The sequence below is a fragment of the Mus musculus genome, chromosome 10 (genome assembly GCF_000001635.26).
Source record: "Mus musculus strain C57BL/6J chromosome 10, GRCm38.p6 C57BL/6J".
In the NCBI taxonomy this organism is placed as follows: domain Eukaryota; kingdom Metazoa; phylum Chordata; class Mammalia; order Rodentia; family Muridae; genus Mus; species Mus musculus.
Window position 1 is genome coordinate 80,895,848 of NC_000076.6, and position 22,859 is coordinate 80,918,706.

General features: G+C 56.1%; 3 protein-coding genes across 8 annotated transcripts in view; 1 reads left to right on the top strand and 2 right to left on the bottom strand.

The window, feature by feature from the left end:
- Positions 1-3,648, top strand: part of Tmprss9 (transmembrane protease, serine 9) — a 28,379-nt gene extending 24,731 nt beyond the window's left edge. For 3 of the 5 annotated variants that reach the window (XM_006513843.2, XM_006513842.2, XM_006513844.2), the window contains 3 exons: positions 1,351-1,522; positions 1,997-2,474; positions 3,332-3,648. In XM_006513843.2, coding sequence (XP_006513906.2) covers positions 1,351-1,522; positions 1,997-2,474; positions 3,332-3,493 — 812 coding nt within the window. In that variant the 3' untranslated portion in view covers positions 3,494-3,648. The remainder of the gene's footprint in view (positions 1-1,350; positions 1,523-1,996; positions 2,475-3,331) is intronic. The other 2 variants (XM_006513845.2, NM_001081688.2) reach the window with 2 other exon arrangements.
- Timm13 (translocase of inner mitochondrial membrane 13) lies at positions 3,603-5,122 on the bottom strand. Its single transcript, NM_013895.4, has 3 exons — positions 4,777-5,122; positions 4,635-4,703; positions 3,603-4,412 (listed from the first exon to the last, which is right to left on the bottom strand). The coding sequence occupies exons 1-3, from the start codon at positions 4,894-4,896 to the stop codon at positions 4,314-4,316; spliced, it is 288 nt and encodes a 95-aa protein (NP_038923.1). The 5' UTR covers positions 4,897-5,122; the 3' UTR covers positions 3,603-4,313.
- Positions 5,123-5,515: 393 nt separating this feature from the next.
- On the bottom strand, positions 5,516-22,398 carry Lmnb2 (lamin B2). Of its 2 annotated transcripts, NM_010722.5 has the most exons (12): positions 22,117-22,398; positions 14,062-14,198; positions 11,538-11,694; positions 11,304-11,429; positions 9,234-9,404; positions 9,039-9,164; positions 8,706-8,926; positions 8,268-8,541; positions 8,084-8,191; positions 7,603-7,722; positions 7,365-7,475; positions 5,516-7,053 (listed from the first exon to the last, which is right to left on the bottom strand). In NM_010722.5, exons 1-12 carry the CDS (start codon positions 22,369-22,371, stop codon positions 7,012-7,014), a joined length of 1,848 nt encoding a protein of 615 aa, NP_034852.3. In that variant the 5' UTR covers positions 22,372-22,398; the 3' UTR covers positions 5,516-7,011. The 2 variants fall into 2 exon arrangements, with proteins under 2 accessions (NP_034852.3, NP_001334069.1); NM_001347140.1 differs by lacking the exons at positions 11,304-11,429; positions 11,538-11,694; positions 14,062-14,198; positions 22,117-22,398 and adding an exon at positions 10,157-10,565.
- Between the last annotated feature and the right edge of the window lie 461 nt (positions 22,399-22,859).

Consider the following 22,859-nt stretch of genomic DNA (forward strand, 5'->3'; position numbering starts at 1 on the left):
CACTAAGGACTGGAGCTCTGCCTAGAATCCTGCCCCACAGGCGGGGCTGGGGCGTGGTCAGAGTAGAACCTCTGCTCAGAATCCCCCATTGAGGGGCTGGGGGCGTGGTCTGGCCCAGTTTTGGAGGCTCTGCGGTCCATGTCCAGGAGTGTTCAAATTAAAAAAAAAAAAAAGAGAGAAGAGGGGAGCAATACCCAGAGGGAGGGAGAGCGAATGAGACGGCTGGAGAGAGGAGTAGTGCCTCAGCTGAGCCTCTGGGTGTGGTTCCACACACCATAAGTCTTGGAGGCTGAGGCAGGAGAATTGCTTGGACTTTCAGGCCTTTCTGGCTGCATGTGTAGGGAGATCATGTCTCAAAACCCCAACATTTTACAACAGCTGGGGAAAGTAGACTGTCTACAGAGGGAAGGACGTGACCGGTGTATGCTTTGTGTGGTCAGGTCTTACCCCCCCCCCCCCCCAGCATCTGTGAGTGCGGCATGAACAGAGAGGGACAGTGTCCCCTTGCTGGGGTCCCTCAGGTAGACAGGCAGGAGAGCTGGTGACGAGGTTGTGTTTGTTTCTATCTCCCACTGTACTACAAGTGCCCCCACATCCAGGCACCCCAGCTGTGACTCCCTGCTGTGGGGACGCTTGCCCAGGGTGAGTTCCCAAAGGGTCCTAGGTTAGACCTTTCTCACCCCTTTCTCTCATTACTGTTGGGGTGCTGCTCCTAACGTCACTGGGCCAGCGAGGATGTTCCTCCACTTGAAGCAATATGGAAGCGGTATTAAGTGGCTTTGAAATAGCAGATGGAGTCAGGACTACATGATGAGAGGCAGTGGGCCCTTGGGGTCACAGCAGGGCCTCTACCGGAAGCCCCGTGCCTCGGGAGACCCCACACCTGAGCGTCCTGGCAGATGAGTATTGGCTTCCCCAGCCTGGCCTTCAGCTCAGTCTGACCCTGACCCAGGTGATTGCGGTGGCCTGGGAGCTCTTGGCCAGAAACCCCAGGAGATCCTAAGGTGGGACTCTGGCTCCGGGAGCCAGTGCCCGAGGCTTACTTAGGAAGGAGGCAGCACAGGTTGAGCTCCGAAATCACTCTCCTGAATTCCCACTCCTCCGATGGGGCCTTAGATGTCTTTCTTTCCCTGGGCTCCTTTTGTATTGGTTGAGGGTGGGCCAGGAAGAGACTTGGACTTAATGTCCCGGTGGTAGCCAGTGGCTGGGAAAGAGGCACCAGTTGGGTGTTACATGAAGCCACCTTCTGACCCTCCCACAGGGCACAGGGTGCTGGGTTGGGGTCCCAGCCTCGGGGTGGGTAGGAGGAAGACCCTCTGCACCAGGCTCACCATATTTGCTCTTCTACAGATTGTGGCCTGGCACCCCCCGGGGCCCTGACCCGGATAGTGGGCGGCAGCGCAGCCTCGCTTGGGGAGTGGCCCTGGCAAGTGAGCCTGTGGCTGCGGCGCAGGGAGCACCGATGTGGGGCGGTACTGGTGGCCGAGAGGTGGCTTCTGTCTGCAGCACACTGTTTCGACATGTAAGTCATGCCCTGGGTGCAGGAGACCACCTGCCCTTCCCCAATCCACCTCTGCAATTTGGCCCCAGTCCCCAAGGCCACCGAACAGAAGGCCATGTGCCTATTGGTCACAAGGTGAAAGGGACTGATTGTCCCATACTGTGAAGGACCCAAGAGGGAGACTGCACTCTGGAAAGTTGAGCACCCAGAGCCCTAGTAGAAATGACTGGGGCTGCTGGTGTTCCCTCAAGGGTGTGTGTGTGTGTGTGTGTGTTGTCCCCATTTCCATTAGTTGACCTAGTGGGAGTCCAGAGCCTTGACATTCAATTCTGCAGAGGGTATATGAGGCAGTTGGTGGTGTCCCCTCAGAGGGACACCCCTCCTGGCTGGGTGAGCCTGAGTTGGGCAGGGGACAGAGCATCCCATTTCCACTGGGACGGTGTCTCGGGCAGGCGTGGGGCTGTGGCATTGCCCACACATACACGCACCCTGCAGCTATGGGGACCCTATGCAGTGGGCGGCCTTCCTGGGCACCCCATTCCTGAGCAGCACGGAGGGCCAGTTGGAGCGCGTGGCACGCATCTATCGCCACCCGTTCTACAACATCTACACACTGGACTATGACGTGGCACTGCTGGAGCTGGCGGGACCCGTGCGCCGCAGCCGCTTGGTGCGACCCATCTGCCTACCAGGTCCCGCAAGGCCCCCTGACGGCGCTCGATGCGTCATCACCGGCTGGGGCTCGCTGCGCGAGGGAGGTATACACGCATGCGTCAGGCGCAGCCCAGGGGGCGTTGGAGACACTCCCCACCTACACCTATCCCCGGATCCCACAGGCTCCATGGCGCGGCAGCTGCAGAAGGCCGCAGTAAGGGTCCTCAGTGAACAGACATGTCGCCGCTTCTACCCAGTGCAGATCAGCAGCCGTATGTTGTGTGCAGGCTTCCCACAGGGTGGCGTGGACAGCTGCTCGGTGAGTGGAGACAGGGCTTCTCTTAATCCATGTTTGTAGCCCAGGCAGGCCCGAAGTCCTGCACCACCACTGTCCTTTGAATCTTTCTGTCTCATCTCCAGTGTGCTGGCAGGATACACATTCGCCACACTTGGCGTTTCACGTGGGTTTTGGGACTTAACTTGGGTCCTCACGCTTGTGTGACAAGCCATCTTCTTACTGAGCCTGCCCAAGTCACCCACAGCCCACCTGACTCTGGGGACATCACATTTCACAACTGCACATTCAGAGAAAACATGTGGTTTCCCAACCCCACATCCTACTGGAGGGTCCAGGCAGGGCAATTATGGAGTTTGAGACCAGCTCGCCCCAACAACACATATACTGATGTGTTTCGGTACAGGGAGATCTGTACTGATGTGTTTTATGCGATGCTTGCTGTGCAAACGGGAAGACTGAGCACAGATGCCCAGGAGTCATATAAAAACTGGTGCTTACAGACTATGTGCGCTTGTAACTCCATTCTGTGCGGGTAGCAACAGGGGGACTAGCGGGGAACTGGCCACCACCTACTTCCAGGTTCACAGAGAGGCCCCGTGTCAGTGGAATGGAATGGAAAACGACAGATAACCATTTAGCACCCTGCTCTGGCCTGCACATGCGCAGCACACACACACACACGTTGTTCCTTGGGACAAGGACCCTGCAGAGGCATAGCCAGTGCAAATAATGAAGCACATTAGCACTGAACCCATTCCCCACAGGGCAAAAGTGAGGCTCTTGGCAGCCTCTCTCTCACTCAGGGGCCTTGTGAGTGCAGTTGCAGGAGTCATGCCTGCTCCCGAGGGATGCTCGTCTGAGGACACTCTCTCCTTTAGGGTGATGCAGGGGGACCCCTGGCCTGCAGGGAGCCATCTGGCCAATGGGTGCTAACTGGGGTCACCAGCTGGGGCTACGGCTGTGGCAGGCCCCACTTCCCAGGTGTCTACACTCGAGTGGCTGCTGTGCTGGGATGGATAGGCCAGAACATCCAGGAATGATTGCCCTGTGGCTAGCAACCCAGGCGTGGACTGAGAAACACAGCTACGGGCCACCCACCCCACGCTGAGGAGTTGGTAGCAGGCAAACATGGGAGTCCGATGGGAACTAGCTGTGACTGTGTATATTGTTCCAATAAACAGAGTCCTTTCTCCTACTGGCTCAGAACCTCTGTCAAAGCCACGAGTCTCCAGGAGCAGGGCATGTCTCCAACTTGGCTCCTTTGGTGCTTATGTTTTGGTGGGACTGACCAAATTGACCAAATCTCATGTACCAATCCTCTTGCCTCCACACTTAACCCACCCTCAAGTGCTGGGCAGACAGGTGTGCACCACACTTGGTTTATTCAGAGTTAAGGTCAGCACCCTGGGCCTCATGCATGATAGGTGAAGGCTACATGAAGCCTTGCTTCTTAACCTCGGCTGGTCTCCCCGGGATGACCAAACACCTGAGATCATGCTCCGAATTCCCTGAGAGCCAGCAGCCCACTGACCCCAAGGGGAAAGATACCCTGGGAGGTCTGGGCCTACTCAGGGGAAGGGACCTGAAGCAGTGAGGTGACACGCCTGCTTTACTGCCCCAGCAGCGATTTATTGGCCTGCTCTCCTGAGGTCACAGGTCAGTGGGGCCAGCCAGATCCCTGTGCTCTGTCGGGTCCTCACTCTCTTCTGAGATTGAGCTGGACGCAGCAACCCAGGGGAGAGGCCTCGATCCCCAAGCCCTCCATGCTGCCAGACTTCAGGGCGGCTAGGAGGAGACACCCTAACTGGCAGGGAAAACAGTTCAGACCATAAGCACGGTGTCCCGAGGCACAGGTCCCGGTCACATGTTGGCTCGTTCCCGCTGCAGTCGAGAGTTGTAGGCGCGGGACACGGTATTCCAGGCGTCCATGTAGCGGTCCATGCACATGGCGATGCATTTCTGCAAAGCGTGGAGGGGGATCCCTGACTGACGGTCACACGACCCGAGGATCACCCATGAAGGCTGCACCGATCTAGGCACAGAAGCCGGGTCCTCACCCCGCGCACGCGCACAACTTCCTCAGTAGCTAAGGCTAGAGGCCGCGCACGCGCACATCTCTCAACCTCCTAGACGCTCCTGACCCCGCGCCCCTCACCACCCCGGGTTCCCGAGATGTCTCACCTGCTCCGAGTTATCCAAGGAGCCCCCGGGCTTCCCGATGCACTTCCGGAAACACTTGTCCGTCATTCTCTGTGGACACACGCGAGGTCTCAGCGGGGACTCACCCGGGGAACCCCGCCACCAACCCCGGCGCGCCCCGCACCTGGAGCAGCTCCTGCGCGTTGGCCACGGCGATCTGCACTTTCACCTGCTCCATAATGGCCCCCGGGTCCAGCTTCCCGCCACCCGTGCCGCCAAAATCCGAGCCGAAGCCGCTGTCCATGGCTGCTCAGTCAACCGGGCCACGGTCGCGCACACCGACCATACGCCCCGGAAGCCAAGCCGGGGCACCACGGGAAACAGAGGCTGAGTCGATTCCCACAAGGCAGCGCGCGTCGTCAGCAGTCTGACAAAGCTGCGGCCTGAGTCACCATGGAAACAAGTTAAACTACACCTCCCACAAACCCGTGCGCGCCGTGCACTCTGACCTCGGAGGCTCTATGGGAAACTGCAAACTCCTGCTCCCACAAGGCTGTGCGCGCCGTCCCTAAGCACTGTCCTTTGGCTTCTAGAAAGGAAGGAAACCCGAACCACAATTCCCAGAAGGCTGTGCAACTTCCCGCGTGAGCCCACTGACTTTTGACGCCCTGGCAAGGGCTGGACCAGGGTCATTTTGTCCTGGACCTCCCCGCTGCGCATGCGTACAATATAAAATCCTCGCTGCTTTTTTTTTTTTTTTTTAATATGTTTTTTTTTTAAAGTTATACGGATGGTTGTGAGCCACCATGTGGTTGCTGGTATTTGAACTTCGGACCTTCGGAAGAGCAGTCCGGTGCTCTTACCCACTGAGCCATCTTACCAGCCTGCTGCTCCTATCTTAATCTGAAGATCTACTCTGAGGCTGCAGTTAAAGTCAATGTTTATTTGAGTATACAAAAGTTTCCAGTTGTAAAATGTATATTACAAATCATAGGCGTAAAAGAAAAGGTGGAACACACGTTTGGCATGCATCTTATAAAAGAAACAATCTGTAGAGCTGAGCGATGTGCGCAGTGCCGGCGGCTCCCCAGCAGCAGTGCCACTCCGGTAACCATCTCACCTAGCCAGGGCCAGAAACAGACCCCTGAGGACCTGCAGATTACTCTAGACCTGCTCCTCAAATACAAGGAAGCTAGCTCCAGTGCAGAGTACACCTGCCCTGTGGGCAAGGCAGCAGAGCTGCGCAGTGACTGCAGCCAGCCATAACTATCCAGGATCCAACGCCGGTCACAAAGAAAACGGAGGTATCTAGAAGCAGGAGGTGGCTGGTGGGTTCTGGAGGTTGGTGGCAGTGGTGGCATCCTGTGGCCAAGAGCTCTTGCCTTGGGGGAAGACTAGGCCTGGACTCTTCCTACCATCAGCTGTGCCAGGAGAGAGAAAGAACTCGCCCTAGCTCAGTAAAGGAAGCTGCCAGTTGTGGCAGCTCCAGGCCTGAACCCCCAGAGCATCATCCCAGTGAGCTGCGTTACTGACCGATGTAAAAAAATAAATATTCTTTAAAAAAATACCATGTGTCAGTGGTGGGGAGGTGACAGGTGAAACTGGCTGGCTCCTGGCACTAAGTTGCAGGGAAGCAAGTTTCCAGGCCTTGCCATCGAGGTGGGGCACAGAGGGGCCACACAGTATTCATACAGGAGAGGCCAGGAGCATAGCTAGTGTGGCCACACTCATGTGAGCAGTCACTGGCTGGGAACCTGCAGCCTTTGCTCCTGAAGGCACAACGCCCACGGTTTGCCTGTCCCCTTCAGTCTTAGGATGGGAGGCGTCGTCCCATGTGTGAACTCGCTCCTCCTTGGTCCTCCGCTTTAGAAGGGACTAGAACAATTCAGAATCTGGGACCAGAGAAGCCTGTGAATGCCCTGGAGCTGGGGACTGTTATAAACCCTTCAGATTCAGAGCACAAAGCTGGGCCATCCCTGGTTTCAGGTGCCATCAACTCCAGGAGAGGAGGGTCTGCCCTGTGTCCTAAGAGCCACCACATCCTGACAGGCTAGTGGGCCCCACAGCACTCTTGGATTCTGAATTTGATTTGATTTGAAAGGCTTCAAAGAAAACAACTGAATCACCAGTTTCATACAAAGTCCACCCTGAGCTAGCAGCCATTCTCCTGCCCCAGATCCAGGCCCAAGTCCCTCAGCCTGCGGGTTCCTAGCCCCAGGCCTCTATACCATCTTGACGGCATGGGGCCAGGTCAGGCCGGTGGGCAGAGGGCACCTCCATCTCGGAAACCCAGCAGAGCCCACCCACATTCTCATGGTTGCTTAACAGTCATCGAGAAACAGACCAAGGACTAGTGAGAGCAGACCATAAAAAAGTAGTTTTAGGGGCTCTGGGGACCATGGTGACCGTGGGGCAGGTTTCACATCAGTCGGCAGCCCCTTGAGGTAGTCCTTGGGTCCCCCTGCAAGGAATGAGGGAGGATGCAATTAGGCAGCCTGCTCCCAAGCAAGTGAAAGGCCCTATTCCAGAGCCTTCCATTTGTCCCCAGCCCAGACTTGGGGGCTGGAGTCCCTGTCTCCCCACCCCAAGCTCTAGGCAGAGGGAATCCTGGCTGAAGGGTTAGGAGTGTGGCCTCTGAGGTCTGTGGTGTCACAGAGCCCACACAGTGAGTGGGTAAGTCTGCATCTGAGGCAAGACTGTGGAACCTGTACCCGAAGCCCCACTAGGTGCAAAGCCCCACTAGGTGTGACGCCAGTCACACGCTTTCTCTACCTGCTGGTGGAAGAGGTCCTCTTCACCGAATTCTGCCTCTTCCTCTTCCTCCTCTTCCCCGTTCTCCCTCCCCTGGACAGATGAGTGCTTTGCAGCCTTCACGGCCACCTCCTACACAAAAGTCACCAGTTTACTCGACCACCCCCAGTGCTGGTGGCTGCATCTCACTAGAGGTTTCAGCCCAGGTTTCAGCTCCGTCACAAGTGCTGGGTCCCCGCCACGCAGGCTGCGCACCTACCTCACCGTCGGCACTGACCAGGGCAGTGCGGAAGCTCTCCCCAGGGCCCCAGTTGGTCTGGCTTTTCCACACAAGGGTTGATGGGGGACTGTGGGTAGCCCCTGCGCCAGCTGCCCACACCTGAGGAACCAAGATGGCCCTTGCCAATCACCTCAGGGCTTGGGCCAGGCCATGGCTGCCCACCATGAGACCCTTTAGTTGGCTCCTCCCAGCAGAACAGCCCCAGGATGTGGAAGGGACAGGTTCACAATAGTCCCGAGCACACAGCTGGAGAACTACACTGGGATCCGAGCACCCACACTGACAACTGTGAACTGCCAGGCCTCAGACATGGGGAATCACTTGGGACAGTGCGATGCCCTGAAGGATGTGATAGCTGTAAGTGCAGCCCAGCGGCCACAGGGCTGGTCTCAGAATATGCTAAAACCATACTGTACCTCCCACCCTGGAACCTCCCATCTTAACGCCTGCTGGTACCTACCGTGACAGTCTGGCCGGCCCGCAGGACATACTTGGGTGTGAACTTGTAGGCAATGTCCTCACCCTCCAGAACCTGTCTCTTGATCCTCCAGTTCCCCAAAGACTGGTCCTGCAACCCAGACCTGCTTTTAACCTCTGGCCACCAGGAAAGCGGTGCCCTCCCCACTCACCCAGCCTGCGCTCACCTTGTCTGAAGAGTTCTTAAGGCGCACGAACCTGCCCTCTGGGTCCACCTCGTCGATGTTCACAACACCCGTGGCCACAGTCTGCTGAGCCAGGCGGGAGCCGCTGCTCACTCTGGAAGCCCTGCTGGGTGAGCCTGAGGTGTCCTCAGTCTCCAGCCGCCGGCGCTTGCCCCGGCCCTGGCCCACAGACATGCCAACCCCGCTGCTGCTGCTGCTGCTCGATGTGGCCCGAGAGATGGTGATCCGTGATGAAGGGCTGGGAGACAGCTTCAGCCTGTGGGAAGGGAGGCGTGGTCAGGCCGCCGGAATGCTGCCCACTTGCAGCCTCTGGACCTCTTTTGAAGCTCTGCCCAGCCCTCTTTCCTGGCTCTGCCCAATCGCCTGGCTCCACCCACCTGACCCCCTCTGCCCCTCTCCTTGTCCCAGTGCCCCTCTCACCTCTCCTCCTCGCCCTCCAGCAGCTTGCGGTAGGCGCTTATCTCCATGTCCAGGGCCAGCTTAATGTCCAGCAGCTCTTGGTACTCTGCCAGCTGCTGCTGCATGGCGTCCCGCACCTCCGTCATCTCCTGTTCCTTAGCGTCCAGCATCTTGCGGAACTTGTCACGCTCCCCAGCCAAGGCCTCCTCCAGCTCATGGATGTGGTTCTCTGCAGCACTGGCCTGGGGAGGGTACGGCCAGGTCACAGTGTGGCCTCTGTACTCTCAGATGTGAGGGACCATGGGAGGACTGGAGTGTCAGAGGCCCTGAGGGGCAGGGCTGGGTCCCTGTCACCTGCTTTTGGAGGCCTAAAAGCTGGTAGCTGAGGGACTCCACGCGCATGCGGGCCTCCTTGAGCTCCTCGCGGGCTGCATGGGCTGCCTTGTCATTCTGGTCCGAGAGCAGCTTGGCGTTGTCCAGCTAGGGGAGTCAGGAAATGTGAGCACAGGTGGCACGTAACCGGCCCCATCCCCCTCCTCACAGCTGTACCTTGGCCTGGTAGGTCTGCTCCAGTTCTACCCGGTACAGGCGCACTTGCTCATCGTGCTGACTGCGCAGGTCCTCCAGGGCCTGAGCCATCTTGAAGTCATATTCCTGTTGCCGGCTGCTGTCCACCTCCACCAAGCGCCGCTCGTGCCTCCGTCGGGTCTCCCGTACCTCCTATGAGGGGATAAGACTGGTGACCCAGCTGTGCCAGGTTTTATCTCTAGGTGCCTGGTCATGTGCACACTTGGAGTATTATTTAGCCATGGAAAGGAGCAAGGCTCTGACACAATCCACAGCTGTATGTGGAGGGACATGTACTGTATGCTGAGCGGGGAACCAGACACCAAAGGCAACAGCACTGGGGAAGCAGAGGCAGGAGATGGCTCTGGCCAGCCTGGGCTCATAGTCAGACCCTGTCTTAACAATACTTTTCAAGAGCCAGGTGATGGAGTTTTTGTTTAATTCCAGCACTTGGTAGGCAGAGGCAAGTGGATCTCTGTGAGTTCAAGGCCAGCCTGATCTACAGAATAAGTTATAGGACAGACAGCTACACAGAGAAACACCCCCCCCCAAAAAAAATCCTTTTCTTCCCAGGGGTGGCAATGCTCACCCTGAATCCCAGCACTCAGGAGGCAGAGGCAGGAGGATCTCTTAAGTGTTCCAGGCCAACTAGGTCTTCATAGGGAATTCAGAGTAACAAGGGCTGCATAATGAGACTTGGTCTCAAAACAGTAAGACTTCTAAGACAGACACTGACAGAGCCTTCTCTGGCACCCCATCTCCTCCTCCCCAGCCTGGAGTTCCAGGGCAGCAGCGTCCACAGGAGGATGGAGAGTGGGAGGTGGGGCTCGCCTGGATGACCTTAGTTTTCTTACAAAATAGACTCTAGCCCAGGGATCTAGGGTGCAGTGGCTGCACCCCCTCACCTGCTCTCTTGTGGGGACCCTGAGGTGGTTGTTCCAAGTCCTGGGATACCCCACAGCCCCCTCTGACTTCACAGGATCCTCCACGGGGGTCTTCCCAAGCCCCCTCGGACGTCGTTTCACATACTCCCTCAGAGGCCTCCCTCTGAGCTCCGGCAGAGCTCCCTCCACGGTCTCCATCAAAGGGCGGGCTGCCTCCGGGCAGTCCCTCCCGCATCCCTCTCCAGTGCCTCTCATGGATTCCGACTCCCCCATGGGTTTGTATTCTCAAACTTCAGTCAAGGGTCCCTTATAGGTCCCTCTGTGGGTCGCTGGTGGCTTCCCACACAGGGCTCTACACTGAAGCTCTATTGGCCTATGGGCTATCCCCATAGGGCCTTGTGGCTCCACGGCTCCATGGACCTCCTCCTGTTGAAGCTCTGCCTCTGCACTGACCTCAGGTGGGGCCTGGCCCAGCGGAACCCAGGGATGCGGCCTGCCATTATGATGACACAACAGGCTCTGTGGGGGTCGAGGTGCCTGGGGTTCTGTGTGGAAAACCTGAATCTAGGGATAGTCCCTCCAGCCTTGCTCAGCAACCAGTCCCAGAGGCCTAGATGTTACAGGGGAGACCCTAAGGTTGGCTGAATATAGTCCCCGAAACGCTACACTGTGACCCTCAGTAGACAGGCTAAGTAAAGGATGTCTATTTTCTGTGTGTGTACTGGTGGGAGATGTGCCATGGCTGTGGACATCAGAGGATAAATTATGGGAGTCAGCTTTGTCCCTGTGGAAGGGATGGGTCTCCTAAAACTGGAGTCTGTCTGCCCACCCCTCACCTCCTCAAACACACTCGGACCCCACCCCCTTCACCTCCTCAAACACACTCTGACCCCGCCCCCTCACCTCCTCAAACACACTCTGACCCTGCCCCCTCACCTCCTTAAACACACTCTGACCCCGCCCCCTCACCTCCTCAAACACACTCTGACCCCGCCCCCTCACCTCCTTAAACACACTCTGACCCCGCCCCCTCACCTCCTTAAACACACTCTGACCCCGCCCCCTCACCTCCTTAAACACACTCGGACCCCACCCCCTTCACCTCCTCAAACACACTCTGACCCCGCCCCCTCACCTCCTCAAACACACTCTGACCCCGCCCCCTCACCTCCTCAAACACACTCTTGCTGAAAGCCAGCTCCTCCTGCAGGCTCTGGCATCGGTTCTCCAGGTCCACACGCATCAGCGTCTCCTTCTCCAACTGCTTCTTGGCCACAGCATGACCATCTTCTGCCTGGGAGAAACGGGGCAGTGAGCTGAGGGGACAGTCTACTGGCCCGGCTGCCAATTCAGCTTCTCCATGTCACTAGGGAGCTGGGACCCCAGCAGCTCCAAGACCCACCTTGGCCAGCTGTGCTCGAAGCTCTGCCACCTCTGTCTCCAGGCCCTGCTTGTCACTGAGGGCTGTGGCCAGCTCAGCCTCACTCCGGTGAAACAGTGATTCCAGATCCTTCACTCGGCCCTGGGCCACTGTGAGCTCACCTTCCCGCTTCTTGGCACTGAAAGCAAGGAGGACGGGGGTCAGAAGGCCCAGGGAGGCCAAGCCCAAGGTTGCCGTGGGCCCTGGTAGTTGCTGCGGGCTGCCTGTCTGCTGTTCCAGCTCCTGGGAGGTTGAGGCAGGAGGACTGCTCCAAGTTTGAGACCAGCCTGGTCTACAGAGATCCTATTTCAAAAACAAGAGTATTCTCAAACCAAATTCAACCAAACTGCTCGGCACTGTGGACCACAGGATACTGGCTGCATCTGTCAGGGCTGAAGGTGCCGGCAGCCTTCCCAGCTGTGATCAGAAGTCCAGTTCTGGGTGGGGCTGCCCAGCAGTACAGGACTAGGTGCAACTCATTAAAGTCACAAAGGAAAGCCCGACTCTCCTGTCACACATCACACGGCAAGATTAGAGGTGGGCATTTAAGCACGCAGGTATTAGAGTGGATTCTGGTGACTTTTACAACCTTTTTGATTCTACTCTTTTGTGGTACGGGATATCCAGAGCCCAGGCTGGCCTCACATTTGCAGCAGTCCTCCTGCCTCAGTGTTCCCAGAGTCAGCTAGTAACAGGTGGGTGTGTAGAGATGGGTGGCACCCATGGCTAAGTAACCACAGCTCCTGCAGACTCTAGACTGCTCCCTACTGTGTCTGCTGGCATCTTGGTGTGAGGTGCAGAAAGATCTGGTCCCTGCTTCAGTCAAGGACCCTCCAATGCTCACAGAGGGGACTACTTGGGGGCTGGAGTCCTGCACTCAGCACCAGCTGGGATGTGGGACAGGCTGAGAAGGGACCATGTGCTCTGAGGATAAGTGTGGAGGCAGGACCATAGGCTATCACAGGTATAGTGGCCTTGGGTGCAGCGTGACATGATGGAGTCAGCAGAGGAGGTATGAATGGGGGCTGGGCAATTCCTGACCGACCTCAAAGGCCCAGGCTCCGTCAAATGCATGGGCCTATCCTGAGAAGGGCAAGGTGTTAGGACAGGGTCTCGTGGACCACACCAGAGCCTGAAGCCCGCTCAGCCGGTCCACCCAAGGCTGCCATGACTTCACGTTCCAGAAGGGGAGTCGGATGGATTAGGATTAGGGAAAAGCCAGTCTTACTCGTCAAGGCCATCCTCAGCTACATAGAGAGCTGAAAGCTAGTCTGGGCTTATATAGAAAGCTAGAGGCCAATAAATCAAGGCGAGATCTGTAGAATTAAAACTATCCTGGCTGGGTGGGGGAGGGGACGGTGCTGTGGACAGACCTGGGTAGGAATCTTCTGCCTAGCTGGTGCCAGCCCCATACCAGATGTGCTGAGGTGGCCAGGACAGAAGCACTGGCTGCCCGAGCACCTTTGATGTGGCTACTGCCTGCAACCCTCAGGCTCCGACACATCAGCCTATTAAGTCAGCGACAGGGGCCGAGTGAGGGAAGACAGCCTGGCGGCCACCTCAAGCACTGCCACCAAAGGCCAGGTATGTTGTCCCTCAGAGGCTTGTGGCCACTGTGGGAGCAAGGAATCCTGATGTGAGCAGAACCTGGGCAGATCTGAGACAGGGAGGTCCCTTCTGTGTCAGGGAGGTCCCAGGATGGTGTTACCAGCAGTGGGTTCCGCAGAGCAGAGCCAGGTCCCCAGGTTGGGATGAGAAGAGTGTGGGAGACTCTCACCCCAACCTGCTCTGAAGATTGTGATGTCCCCAGCAGAGGCAGGACCTGAATTCTCCACTCAGCACAAGCCAGGGCCCGTGTTTAGACAGCCACTCTACAATGACAACATTCTCCTGCCATTGTCCTGGGGGGATCTTCAGCTGCCCAACAAACACCGTTCAGAACCTTCGAGACTTCTGATGAGGGATACACTTTGTGACCCCCTCACCCAAAGGGGCACTCGGGGAGGCTAAGGAAACAGTGAGGGATCTTGGGCCTGCTCTCCCTAGGGCAGCAAGTCTGCAAAGCACAGCCTCAGAGGGGTCTCACTGCCAGCCCAAGGAGCCATGGTCTGAACAAGCGTGTGCACGGTCAGGCCATTTGCAGCTGCTGCAGGCTGGTGGCCATATGGCCCCATTTCAACACCACAGTCATTCTGTCCCTGGTTTCTGGGGCTCTTGGTCCCCTGGGAGGCCAGCACTTGTGGAGCCTCGGCCACGGCCTTTCTGTTTTTCTCTGCTTGTGTGTACTATGTTCATGCATGCGCACGTGTGAAGGCAGAGGTCTGAATTCAACATGGGGGACCTTCCTTGATCGCTCTCCATTTTCTTGGTGGAGGTGGGTATCTCGCTTGTCGCTGTGGCTAGTCTTCTAATCAGCTTACTCTGAGGAGACCTGTCCCCATCGCCCTGTCCCATTGCGGGACAAGCACTCCACGCACCAAGGTGAGTCCCTGGCCTGAGCACCCACCTCTTCCTGGCCTCCTCTAGCTCAGCCTGCACCTTTCCAATTTCAATCTGCAGCCGGGCACGTTCACGGGCCGTCTCATCCAGTACCCGTCGGGCGTCAGCCAGCTCTGACTCGTACAGGGTCTTGATGCCACTCACCTGGGGAGACAGGGCAGGGGGTGACAATGGGAACACAGGACTATCCTATGTCGACCCTATGACACTGTCTTATGACAGAGGAGTCTAGGTGGTCTTTCTGGAAGGATCCATCTTCCTTTTCCACAATTCGGCCTGACAGGATCAGGCCACAGGACCCTAAGCTTGGGTGGGAAGGTGTAGCCAAAGCTAGCCCACTTGGCACCATTGGCTCAGGGCCTTACAATTCTCAGCTAGGGGACATCCCTGCCAACCCACTGCACCTGTGCAGCAGACACCGGGCATCCCACTGCCAGTCTAGAATTCCTGGTCTAATGTGTTTCCTTTTCTCCAAAGCCTCAGTACCGAGATGGCAGGTATCCAGCGCCAAGCAAGCACTCTCTCCACTGAGTCCAACCGCACAGTGACAGTGCTGACCATGTCACAATGTGGGCAGGGTGACACCTGAGTCCACAGGGAACTTTCCTGGGTGCTCTGCAGAGTCACACTCCTGTCCCTATTATGGCAAAGTGGAGACCCCCTTTCTGAACTGGCCCTCAGGTTCCATATCTGCATCCTGTCCCGTGGGAGGAAAGGGCTGGGAGACTTAAGGCCACCTAGGCCACTTCGATGAGACTCTGTGATGGCCATTCCTGGTTGTCAACTTGACTATATCTGGAATGAACTACAATCCAGAAATGGAGGGCACACCTGTGATCCAGATCTTGAGGCCTACTGGCCATGTACAGCTTAGGTCCAGGCAAGGTGGTGCATGCCTTTAATTCTAGAAAACAGGCAAGGAGATCTCTGAGTTTGAGGCCAGCCTGGGACAGAGCAAGTTCCAAATCCAGGCCTAGTTGGCACACACCTTGAATCAGGGCCATACCTTCTGCTGGAGGCCTACACAAGGACACTGGAAGAAGGAAGACTCTCTCTTCTTCGCCTGCTTGCACTTCCTTACCAGCACATCTGTTGGAACCCACTTGTTCAGGATTCCAGCTTCTACAGAAGAGCAGCTGAGACACCCAGCCTCATAGGACTGAGCAACTACTAGATTCTTGGCTTTCCCCTTCAGAGCTGCCCATTGTTGGGTCACTTGGACTGCAGACTGAAAGTCATTCCATGATTTCCCTTAATCTATAGACATCTCGTAGGTTCTGTGACTCCAGAACCCTGCCTAATTCAGACACGCTCTGAGTTGCACCTGGATCCATATTCAAAGTCAGGCTGCTGCAGGGTCACCCCACACGGGGCCTGGCAAGGGGCATCCGGGGACACTCAAATACACACTTTGGATGGAGCACCAACCCTGCTGGGAAGACAGTTGCCACTTGCATACCACAGGCTGCCTGGCCCTGGCCAGGCCACACACATCCCCGCTGGGCTGCAGACTCAAGTTTCTCCCAGGCCCTCCTCCCTCCAGTGTGCAGCTATGATGTGTTTAAAGACATGTGGCAACAGACTACACGAAGACACAGCACGTCACAGCACTGATGGCAGAGAGACAAGCAGGCACAGGTGTGGCCCTTGGCTGTAGAGAGCGGGGCTTCTTGTCACCCCAGCACCACACAGTACAGAAAGAGCAGGAATGCCCACCTGCCAATCTGTACAATGTGCACAATGCCACCAGCCCCAACACCCAGGGGAATTCTCAGCAAGTGATGGCCATGTGCTACCATCTGCCCATGAGCTGCAACACTGCCCAACCCTGAACATGAGTGAGACTCTGATGTGACAGTGTGGAAGGACCTAGAAGACATGGTGCTCAATGATACTCAGATGCAAAGTCCACTCGGTGTGGGTGTATAAGCTCAACACACATCAGGGCTCAGAGACCTGGTATCTGTCAGCACAGAGATGGTGGCTGCCCAGCATGGGCCTGGCAGGTCAGCCAAGGCCAGAGTAGAAGGGCTGCTGAGGGTCTTCTGCAGGTGGGACTCAGGCTCAGATGACAGTATGTGTGTGTGAGAGAGAAATGTGACACACTGAGTGTGTGGTGAGAGAGAAATGGACACACTGTGTGTGTGAAAGAGAAATGGGCATACTGTGTGTGTGAGAGAAAAATGTGACACATTGAGTGTGCAAGACAGAGAGAAATGGACACACTGTGTGTGTGAAAGAGAAATGTGACACACTGAGTGTATGGTGAGAGAGAAATGGACACACTGTGTGTGTGTGTGAAATGTGACAGTGTGTGAGACAGAGAGAAATGGACACAGTGTGTGTGGGGGGGGGGCACTGGAGTGGGTGAGGCTCTTATTCCCATTTTACAGACAGACACTGAGCAGGAAAAAGCCTCCTTCAATTCAGCCCTGCGTCAGCAGCACAATGGGTCTGCTCCAGGAATGCAATGCGGGGAGAGGTCTCCTGCCTCCAACTCTGTAGGCCCTGGTGTGGGGAGTGCCTTTGACCCAAGGAAGACACTTGAGATGTAACCCCACTGGGCCCCACACCCTCATGTTGGTGCCAAATCAACCAAGACCACAGTCCAGATAAACCTCTTGTCTTTGCAAGCTGGTGAACCCCATTCTGTCATAGTGACAGGAGCCAGCACTAAGGTGTAAAACAAGATACACTCACACACACACATCACAGACAGACACACATACATCATACACACATCCACACACAGACACCACATATACATACACACAGACACACCACAGACAGACACACAGACATATACACAGTGACAGACAGACACCCACCCACCCCAGTCCCTGCCTGCCAGTCACTTCCGCAGGATGCTGATTCGCCAGGCCTGGGTGGACAGAACACAGAAGCTCCTGAGAAAGACCAGAGGTGAGCATGGGACTGCCCGCTACTAGCAGCAACGGGAGGAGTGGGTGGGTGGTGTGTGGTGACGGGATGTACGCCTGTCATCCCAGTCCTTCAGAGGCATTGACCGGTGCAGGCTCTGTGGGCTCCTGGAAGGGCGCTGGGGCAGAAAGGGCACAGGGAACACACATGATACCATGACCCATAGGCCTGCTCCACAACTTGCTCCATGTAGACCCTATGTCTGGCTCAGCCTGGTCTATACTCAGGCCTGCAGGCCGGCTGCAACGGTTGCCTGAGCCTACCTGTCTAGAATTGCTTCTATATTTTTATTTTTTTGACAAAGGGTCTCACTATGTAGCCCTGGCTAGGCTGAGAATTTGTTATGTAGACCGGGCTAGCCCTATATACACAGGAATCCTCTGCCTCCTGAGAGTTCGATTAAAGGCACTTTCCATATTTTTAAGTGGCTGGAACAGAGTGGGTAGTTTGTGGCCTGAGAGCAATCACCAATAAAGCTTTATTAGCGGGGCTGGTGAGATGGCTCAGTGGGTAAGAGCACCCGACTGTTCTTCCAAAGGTCTAGAGTTCAAATCCCAGCAACCACATGGTGGCTCACAACCATCTGTAACAAGATCTGACGCCCTCTTCTGGAGTGTCTGAAGACAGCTACAGTGTACTTACATATAATAAATAAATAAATCTTTAAAAAAAAAAAAAAAAAAAAAAAAAAAGCTTTATTAGCAAGCAGTCTCAAAGTGATGTAATCTCAGGTGGATTTGGCCCCACACCACCACCATGTTACTCAGTCACAAAGACCTCAGCCTCTAGTGGAGAAAACTGTCCCCTTGTAGGGATGGTGGCAGGCAGCGTGAGCCCCACTCAGCAAGGACAGGTGGCTTCTGGCAGTGGTTTCTGTAGCACTACTGCAGGGCCCAGCCTGATACTCCAGACACATGTCAACACACATTAGCCAGAGCCTCAGGGCTCAGATGATCTGAGGTGGCCTTTGCCAGTGTCACACGTAAGCTTGGTTGGAGAGTTTTGCTCCTCCAGGACTCCCTGTCCCCCAGACACATCAGCCCAGCAACAGGACACCGGGAAGGAGGTGCTGCAGTCGGTCACGTTTCCATGTGGGAACCTTATATCCCAGCTTCAGTGTGCACGGGCAGCCTTTCTGCTGCCCTCCAGCACCGTCCACCCACCCACACACCAGCACGGCCTCATGGACACCAAGTGTGGTCAGTCTGTGATAAGAAGCCACGTTCAGCCCCAGCTCTGAAGGAGAGTGAATGAACTGAGAGCCAGCACGCAAGCCCAAGCGGGGCAGGAGGGCAAGGTCACCTCGTGTGACCAGCTGGCAACCTAGCTAGCCTTCAGTGGTACCTTCAACGCCTCCCTCACATGCCCCTGCCAATGCCCCAGGTCTCAGCTGCAACAGGATAGCAGACGACCTGGTGATCCCTTAAGGCAGGCCCCGCCCTGCCAGGCAACACCCAGTCACACCTGTCCCTGCTCCTTGCCAAGTCGCCCAGAAGGCACTGCTGACAGGTGGTGCTGTCTGTATGCTGTCCTTTGTGGTCACTGCCCCCCCAACTTCCTGTACTGCCTGACAACCCCATCAGCTGTCCCCAGACATCTTACAACACTAGATGGAGAAACTAGGCAGGCTGGCTCCCGGAAGGGCAATGCGCCTGCCACCTGCTGCTTGCTGCCCTGGCTCACACTTCAGTCCCAAATCAGCCCTGTGTTCTGACCAGCCTTGCAAATCTGAGAAACCAAAGTGGACTTTGCCACCGTCACCTGCATGGACAGGTGGTGTCCATTAGGGCTGGCATTGCACATGTTCACAGAGCCCAGAAGCTCCAACTGTCTGTGGGACAAAGGGCTATAAAGAGCAGGGTGGTGGTGGCACAGGCCTTTAATCCTAGCACCCAGGAGCCAGAGGCAGGTGGATCTCTATGAGTTCAAGGCCAGCCTGGTCTACAGAGTGAGTTCCATGTCAGCCAGGGCTACACAGAGAAACCCTGTCTTGAATAAATAAAATAAATACATCTTTAAAAACGAAAATAACCACAAAAATGACTGAGGGGGACACCCAAAGGTGACCTCTGGCTTCCACATGCGAGCATGCACGCATGCACACACACACACACACATGCACACACACACACACACACACACACACACACACACACACACACCAGCCATCCTGATCCCACCCAGCTAAGCTTAGGTCCAGGCACGGTAATATAAGCCAGGCAAAGACACGCAGATCTCTGAGTTCAAGGCCAGCCTAGAACAGAGGGGGTTCTAGGTGAAGGAAAACTTAAATCGAGGCTTTGTGGACTAAGTCCACTTTGAATCCCAGTGCTCCGGAGATGCAGATCTCTGAGTACAAAGTCAGTTTACAGAGCAAGTTCCAGAACGGCCAAGCTTAGGCAGTGAAGGGGCTGGAAAACAGAAAGCTGGTGATGTAATAGAACACAGGGCCATGTTTCAGCCCCAGCAAGCAGCAGAACTCGGCAGTTTTGGCCATGTGGCTCTGGCTTTAGAGTCCAAAATAGAAGGGACTACAATTGATGCTGGCTAGCTGGAGCTAAGACATTAGCAGTGATTAAGAAGAGACCAGCATCACTGAGGTGACATCTTGTGGGAAGTGTTATCTGAGAGCACAGAGAAGCTGTGTGCCAGAGATAGCCAAGGTTGTACCGTATGCTGCAGCTGGACTTGGTAATGTGCAAGAGTCACCCAGTGGTACTGATTCTGAAGGCATGAAGGGGTCATGCAGAGCAGCTGAAGCTCAGCACTGTGAGGCCATGAAAGGCCATTGGTGAAGGTTCAGTCTCACCTGCAGTTGATGGCCCAGGACTGACAGGGGGTGGGGTGTGGTGGGGTGGGGATCATGCAAAGGAGCTGAGGCTTGGCACCATGAAGAGAGGCTATGAGAGGCTACTGATGAAGCCTAGTTGCAGTGGAAGAGCCCTGTGTACTGAAGATGCCAGTACCCCTCTGAGTCCCCAGATACCCTATGGATCTTACACAAGAAGCCTCCATACCTTCATGGTCCCTGGGGTTAAATGGTACCAGGCTCCAGCACCCCTCCTCCCAGGCAGCCTGCCAACTCCAAGACAAGGGAATGGCTTCTCAGACCGTCACTCCCACAGCCCTTGAGCACCGGGGGCCCATCCAAAGTTCTATGAGAACGAAGAGCCTACGGTTGTCTGACACCCCCTCCCCAACAAGACCCTTCACCCCCTTTCAAAGGACTTGAGTTGTCTTACCCTACCAAAGACTAGAGACCATCCTCATATTCCCCCAAGAGGGTGGGGTACAAACACCCTCCAGATGCCTTTCACTGCGGGGGGGGGGGGGGGGGGGCAGCCCCAATGGCTCCTCCCCCAGGTACCAGTGTGAAACCACCCTGTCCCACAACAAGCTGTGGCCCACTCTGTGCCGGTCCCTGAGGAGTCACACACTCATTGTTGGACTCTTCCCTTGGAAGCCTTCAGCAGAAGTACCCCAAGATGTCCATGGACCCTACAGTGGGTGGAGACTGCCCAGCTCCTATCCTTGTCCATTGGTGACACCCAAATCATTACCCTCACAATCTCAAACCCTAGAACCTGAGTGTCAGGAGAGCCCCCAAATGGCCTTCTCACCTGGGTCTCCCAGGGCTGTGCCGAATGCGCCCTTACACACTGGGTACCCAAAAGTCCACGAGTCCTCTGAAGGGGATCAACACTGGATCAACACCTCTCCTCAGGGGCCCCAAATCTCCACAGCTCGAATAAGGATGGTCTTGCCTAGAGTGGTGCTCTCCCTCAGGGGTTCCCAGCACCCCTCACTGGGGTCCTCAGGGGTTTGGGTCTGCCAGGCTTGGTATTCCTCCCTCAGAGACCCTCAAAGCTCCCCAGGACAGCCTCCAGACAGCACTTCCTTAGGGTCCCCTAGGGTCTCATGGGCCCCTAACTGGGGAGACTTGCTCAGTCTCAGCACATTACCTCTGGGGTGTCTTAGGAATCAGGCAGGGTCCTTTAAACCTATGACCCTGGGTGGGCAGGGCTTTCCTGCCTATTCATGGAATGTGAAGTGTCCCCCAAGGTCCTTGAGACAGGGTTTCTCTGTGTAGCCCTGGCTGTCCTGGAACTCACTCTGTAGACCATGCTGGCCTCGAACTCAGAAATCCACCTGCCTCTGCCTCCCAAGTGCTGGGATTAAAAGCGTGCGCCACCACTGAGGGAAACACCCAAAGGTGACCTCTGGCTTCCACATGCACAAACACATACACACACACCCATACACACACACACCCATACACACACACACCCATACACACACACCCACACACACACACACACACCCATACACACACACACACACACACACACACACACACACACACACACAAGCCATCCTGATCCCACTCAGCTAAGCTTAGGTCCTTAGGACCCGGCTTTATTGAAGTTTTACCTCAGTCTACACGTCTCCTTTAGGGTCCCCATGTGAGCACAGGTTAGCTTCATCAGCACCTGTCTCAAGAGCGCCCGGGTGGGTGGGGCTTCGGGGGCGGGGACTAACATTGTTTACACCTGTCACTTGTCCCTAAAGTCCCTCCCATGGGAGGGATTTGGACCCATCTGCACTAGTCCCCTTCCCCGTCCAGACTTTAACCTGTGTTAGGGTTTTTGGTAGGCGGGACTTACCTGCCTGCACCAGTTCCTGGTCCCCCCAGTGGGTGGGGCTTAGCGGTTTGCACCTGTAAGAGATGTGTCTCCCCTCCCCTTGGGCGGCGCTCAGCGCTCTGCAATCGTCCCTGGGGTCTATGGTGGGCAGGGCTCAGGCCTATCACCCAACCCTGGGGTGTCCTGGTGAGCAAAACTTAGCTGTCGGCATCTGCCCCTGGGGGTCCCCGGTGGACTGGGCTTCAGCGTTATGCATCTGTACTGAGGTCCCCGGTAGGCAGTATTTAGCCCTTATATTCCAGCCCCAGAGTCCCCAGTGAACAAGACTCAGCTAGCTGTGCACCAGCCCCCGGGTCCCCTGTGGGCTGGGCTTAGCTAGTTCTATGCACCGTCTCCGGGATCCCGGGTGGGCAGGACTCCGCTCATTTCACCTATCACCAGGATCAAGCTCCCCGCGTCCCCGGTGCCGACCCACGTACCTCGCGAGTGGTCACCTCCTCCTTCTCGGAGATCCGGAGCAGCAACCTATCATTCTCCAGCTCCAGCGCGCGGACACGGTCGATGTAGTGTGCCAGGCGGTCGTTGAGCTCACGGAGCTCCTCCTTCTCCTGCAGCCGAGACAGACGCGTGGGCGACAGCGGCGTGGCGGGCCCCGCGTGGGGCGGCAGAGACGCCATGGCGGAGGTGGCGGCGGCGGGAGAATCACCTCGGTTGCCCGAATGCGGCGCGCTCATTCAATCCGCGCCGCGGAAGATGGCGCCGCCGCCCGCAGCGCGCCGGAATTTGTAGTCTCCTTGGCGCGGAGCACGCAGGGAGCCGTAGTCCACAGGGCAGCTTGCGAGGCATGCCAGGAGATGTAGTTTCCAGCTTTCCAGTAAAACCCGGGGTTTGGCAGTTACCCTGATTGCGGGTGGAGGAGGCGTTCTGATTTCTACATGTGTACAGATGCACACATGAAGCCACATAAGCGCACACACAGAAATCAATTAATAAATTAAACAAATGCAGAACAAATCGAACAAAAAGACAGCAAGGGTGGGTGAGATGCCTCAGAGGGTAGAAAGGCACCTGCTGCCAAAACTGATGGTCGAATTTGGATCGCTGAACCCTACATACGAGAAGACAAGCAATGCACACAATTGTCTCCTGGACTCCAATTGGGTTCTTCGAAAAACACAGAAATATGTGAGTTTGTGTTTTTGTTTTAATTAGAGGTGTCACA

Coding starts and splice junctions, on each gene's coding strand:
- Timm13 (NM_013895.4), bottom strand. CDS start 4,896: ATGGACAGCGGCTTCGGCTCGGATTTTGGCGGCACGGGTGGCGGGAAG. Junction 4,704..4,776: donor ACGCGCAGGAGCTGCTCCAG/GTGCGGGGCGCG, acceptor GTGTGTCCACAG/AGAATGACGGACAAGTGTTT. Junction 4,413..4,634: donor CCTTGGATAACTCGGAGCAG/GTGAGACATCTC, acceptor CACGCTTTGCAG/AAATGCATCGCCATGTGCAT.
- Lmnb2 (NM_010722.5), bottom strand. CDS start 22,371: ATGAGCGCGCCGCATTCGGGCAACCGAGGTGATTCTCCCGCCGCCGCC. Junction 11,430..11,537: donor TTCGAGCACAGCTGGCCAAG/GTGGGTCTTGGA, acceptor CGTTTCTCCCAG/GCAGAAGATGGTCATGCTGT. Junction 7,723..8,083: donor GGGCCGGCCAGACTGTCACG/GTAGGTACCAGC, acceptor TTGGTTCCTCAG/GTGTGGGCAGCTGGCGCAGG.